Source organism: Neofelis nebulosa, chromosome 2 (genome assembly GCF_028018385.1).
Source record: "Neofelis nebulosa isolate mNeoNeb1 chromosome 2, mNeoNeb1.pri, whole genome shotgun sequence".
Taxonomy (NCBI): domain Eukaryota; kingdom Metazoa; phylum Chordata; class Mammalia; order Carnivora; family Felidae; genus Neofelis; species Neofelis nebulosa.
Window position 1 is genome coordinate 62,479,339 of NC_080783.1, and position 4,647 is coordinate 62,483,985.

A 4,647-nucleotide genomic window follows, 5' to 3' on the forward strand; every position below is an offset into this window, starting at 1 on the left:
AACCTGAAGAAGGGCCCCCAGTTTCTCTGTAACTCTCCGGAATCTCATCTGTGAACAAATCCTTGAGTCTCCAGCATCTCTCCAAACACCTGCATAACCCACTGCCAGGAGGGAGCACAGCTCCGTGTGACCTCTGTCCCTAGAGTACCACCAAATGGAAAGCCACGAATTCGCCAGATAACATAAGGTCCATTGTATGTACAGCAGGTATCAAACTTTTAAGAGAAGCCCGACAGTCTCTGGTCAAGTCCTAAGGCTGTATGAGAAACTCAAGGTGTGACTGGAAAATCTTGCCCTATCCCTCTTTACCGCAAAACTGACCCTGCCCTTCTTCCTCCATCCATGCACCCAACACACCTTCCCAGACCCTTCTAAAGCAAAGAAACCTCCCCACATGCAGTCTACAGGAACCGTCTTCTCGGTGAAATCTGACCATTTTGTAAAGCCTCCCCGAAGAAGAAAAGATCAAATGAGACTGGCTCAGCCGGGTCCCGAGGTGACCCCAGAGTTAACGTATTTATTTTCACGCTGCAACTGCGGATTGCTTTACAGAGACATTTCATGCTGTAGCTCTGCATGGAGCTGAGGACAAAAGTAACATTTTTATTAACGTTATAATTATTATAATTATTCTTTAACAAAGCTATTAAATAACCTGTACAAAGCCCGGACGGGTCCTAGGAAAAAAAAAAAAAAAAGCACAATTTCAAATCTCCCAAGGTCCTTCTGCTTTAACTCAACAGTGTTTCCTATATACAAGGTCAGCCCAGTGTGGTCCCCCAAAACTGTAGATCTCCTAGACGGTGGGAATGGTTAAGAGCTTGAAACCGCCCTGGCGTGATGCAGTGCTCCTCACCCTACTTTCCCCTGTTCCTCCGGGGCACAGGGTCCCTGTCCGAAGGCCGGGCCAGGGAAGCTGGGAGCCCGGCGTTGCTTTGGGAGGAGGGCAGAAGGAAGACGCAAGAGCCTGTTGGGTCTTCCCTCCGCCAGCTGCCCACAGAGCTCCAGAACCTCCCCAAAGAGGGGCTGGGAAGGGAGTCCCAGGCGGGAGAGGCCTCGGGTCGCCCCGCGGTAGGCTCACAGGTCCCGCGGGTCTTCCCGCTTGACCCCGGCCTCAGCAACTTTGAGCTTCTTATTCTGGTGCGTCTTGACGTGCTTGGCGAGGTGGTCGCTGCGCATGAAGCGCTTCCCGCACTCTGGACAGGCGAAGCGCTTCTCGCCGGTGTGAGTCCGCAGGTGCCGCTGCAGCTCATCCGAGCGCGTGAAGCTCTTGCCGCAAAAGAGCCAGTTGCACACGAAGGGCCGCTCGCCCGTGTGCCAGCGCAGGTGCGCCTTGAGGTGCGACGTCTTGCCGTACACCTTGCCGCAGCCCGGCACGTGGCATACGTGCTGCTTCTTCTTGCCCGGCTCTGCCTCGGGGGCGCCGCCAGCCGCCTGGCAGTTGGGGCAGCGGCAGCGGCGGCACCTCCTGGCCGTGGCCGCCAGGGGGGCCTTGGTCTGCAGCAGCGCAGCGATCTGGCTCTGGTACTGCGCAAAGTCCGACGGGCCCAACACCAGGCCCCGCTGCAGGGCGGCGGCTGCGGCGGCGGCGGCGGCGGCAGCCGCTGAGGCGGGGAAGCGAGGTGCGTGCGGGCCCCCGGCGCAGGCGCCGGAGAGGCCGCCCCCCGGAACCCCGGAGGTCCCCGGACCGGTGCCCGCCTGCGGGATACTCCACCACGGGAGGTCGTCGGGGGCTGGGTTGGGAGACAGCTGGCGGCACGTGGGTGGCGGTGGTGGGGGCGGCGGGGGCAGCAGGTTGGAGTAGCCGGGCGGCAGCGCCGCCTGTGTAGGGTAGGGCACATAGGCAGGCGCGCAGCTGGCGGGCAGCGCCGCCATGCTCGAGGGCAGCATCTTGACGGGTGAGAACTCGTAGGGGTACGAGGGGTCGGCGGGGGGTGTGAGCGGCAGCTCGTGGGCCGCCCCAAAGGACGGCTGCAGGTGCGTCTTCTGCGGCGTCAGGCCCAGGCTGGGGTGCGGGGGCGGCAGCGCGCCCGGTGAGTGCGCGGGCATGTCGGCGGTCCACGGGTGAAAGAGCCTGGAGGGTGAGCCCAGCGCGGGGTCGTAGGGCACCTGCAGGAAGTCCGGGGGCGCAGCGGCTCCCGGCTGGCCTATACGGCTACAGGTGGCGGCTAGCAGCGCCAGGGGCGAGTGCTTTCCCAGGTCCGGGGAGGCGCTGGGGGTGCGGTCCTGCATGGGCGGCGGCGGCGGCGGGGAGGGCGGAGAGGAGACAAAAGGTTAGCTCTCCAAGCGCGGTCTTCAGGCCGGCCCGCCACCCCCACACCAGCTATTATATCACCGCCCCTCCCGCGTACCGGCTGTCTCTCCCCCCACCCACCGCACCCCCGCACGCACCCACCAGTACCGTTAACTTTTGGAGCCTGCGCTACCTGAACGCGGAGCGCTCGAGCGCTTCCTGTTAAACTACTTGGTGCAAAGAGACGCCATCCAGACTCAGAGGAAGCAGGCACACGGTGGGAGGGGAGAAGGATCCGACGGGCCGCTCAGGCCTCCGCGGTCAGAAAGGGTGTGGAAACACCCACAGACCAGCGGCCTATCCGCCCTCCCTCCCACCTTTTAAGCTACTCTCGAGCTCCTCCTACGCCCGCCCCAGCCTGAAATTCAGCGGGAGGGCCCCAGCAGGGTGAGCTCGGGCTCTGTTCTTGGCCAGACTCGCAAGCCCGAACAACCCTCGGATCCGCGCGTCCCTCCCCCAAAGGCCACACTCTAGACACCAAGGTTAGGTGCGAAGTTGACGTGGGCACCACTAGGTCTGACTCCAGCTGCATCCACCGAACAGGGTCCCTTTGAGATTCAGGGTGCACAGAGTACCACGATCGATCCGGACGCGACCCTTCCCACCTTTCCCTGTCTCCCTCCGAGCCCAGACCTGACCTGGAGGAAGGCCTGCAGCGAGTCGTTCCGGAGGACGGCCACGGCGGCCATAGCTACAGCTTTCGGGCCGTTGGCTGCGGAGCAGGGCGCTGCCGAGGCATGGAGACCCGAAGGCGAGGACGAACGGCCGCCCAGCGTCCCTCCCCGGCGCCCTCTCCGTGCTCCGGGGCCCTCCCGCCTGAGCCTCTCGCCGCGCCCCGCTCGCTCGCCCCGCGCGCGGTCTGAGCGCTTCAGGATCACCTCCAAGAATTTGATAAGGACTTTGCTGGGCCGCCAGCCAGTCAGAGGGAAGATTTATGGCTTTGAAGTTTGCCGCTACCCAATCATCAAAGAATAGCGGCTCTTTCAGAAGCGAAAGCAAATCCTTTGAATCCACAAAGCTCCTATGGTGTGTTTGTTGGTCGGGATAAAAGAACTGATTATTAGGGGGGATGGGAAGGGAGGAGATAAAGGCGGGACAATTAATGAAGTAATCACTATGTGGGAAATGTATATACACAAATAATTGGATTTTCCTGATCAAAGGGGGCCTTGCCGCCTGGAGACCCGCGCTTGGGTTGCTTGAGACACTCGATCCTCCTCCCCCGTCCCGCAACTCCCTTGCAATTAAAGATTTGCACCGAGGCAGCGCCCAAAGTGACAAAGTGTCTTTGTTATCTCCAGAGAAATCTGCCTTTGGCTTCAGGGCGAGGGACTTTGAGACTGAGATGAGGGTAATTCCCCCCTCCTCTAGTACTTATACACCCCGCACCGGAACAGCACACCCAGCAGCCTGCGCACACCGCAGACCCCAGGGAATTCCCGGGGCGGAGCGTGGGACGCACCTCGCCGGGCCGGCCGCGTGCCCTCTACCCCCGCCCGTCGCGGTGGAGCCGCGGGCAGGGTTCTGACCCGGGGCGGGGCCAGGCGGCCGCCCAGGGCGGCGGTGGGTAGCGCGCACGCTCCTGGGCCGCCCGCCTGACAAGCCACTGTAGCTCTCTTGTGACATTCCTGCTGGCGACCTGGAAGTTTTCTTGGGCCACAACTTTTGCAAATAGTGAGCCTGGGAAAAACACCCGGAGCGCGCTTACCACCACAGCTGAGCTTGGCAGGACACCCAGAACAACCAATGATATACACTAGAGGAAAAAACTGTACGTCGCTCTTCTCTCTTCAGGCAGGCAGCCCTGGACCACCGCGAAGGGCCGGGCAAGCAGCTGACCGCTACCGGCCCCCACCGAAGCCTCCTGCAGTGCCGGCAATTTCTCCCTCCAAGCCCCGTCCGGCGAGTGAGCGCTCTTTGCAAGCCGCACACACCTACCGGGGAACTACTTGGAAAAAGTAAGGCGCGGTCGAGGAAACCTTTTGTTGTCCAACAAACCACAAACAGTAGGAGGGAGGCCCTTTAACCGGAAAGAAAAGTCGATAAAAACTGTTGTTCCCGTCACCTTTGTAAAGAGAAGAAAGTTCAGGCGCGGGGCGTGCGCCCCGGGTTAGGGAAAAGCTCACCCTGAACCCTCGCTGGCCGGCCCGCATGCCCGGCCGCGGAAGGACGGTCGGCCACCTGCCCCTGTCCGGCCCTGGCTCCAGGCGCGTCCTGCCAAGTCGGTGTGGACGCAGGGATCTCCGCACCTGGGAGCAAGGGGTCGCGGGAGGAGGAGGCGGGCGGAAAACCGCGGAGTCCTCACGGCACTGGCGGGGATTAAGGGCCGGAAGGGCAGCTGAGGCCTCCCGCAG

The 4,647-nt window shown here is 61.9% G+C and overlaps 1 protein-coding gene across 2 annotated transcripts; it reads right to left on the minus strand.

Moving 5' to 3' along the window:
- Window positions 1-480: 480 nt before the first annotated feature.
- Window positions 481-3,787, minus strand: SP5 (Sp5 transcription factor). Of its 2 annotated transcripts, none has more exons than XM_058714424.1 (2): window positions 2,427-3,787; window positions 481-2,226 (listed from the first exon to the last, which is right to left on the minus strand). In XM_058714424.1, the coding sequence occupies exon 2, from the start codon at window positions 2,047-2,049 to the stop codon at window positions 1,078-1,080; it is 972 nt and encodes a 323-aa protein (XP_058570407.1). In that variant the 5' UTR covers window positions 2,050-2,226; window positions 2,427-3,787; the 3' UTR covers window positions 481-1,077. The 2 variants fall into 2 exon arrangements, with proteins under 2 accessions (XP_058570407.1, XP_058570399.1); XM_058714416.1 differs by having other exon boundaries at window positions 2,932-3,786.
- Between the last annotated feature and the right edge of the window lie 860 nt (window positions 3,788-4,647).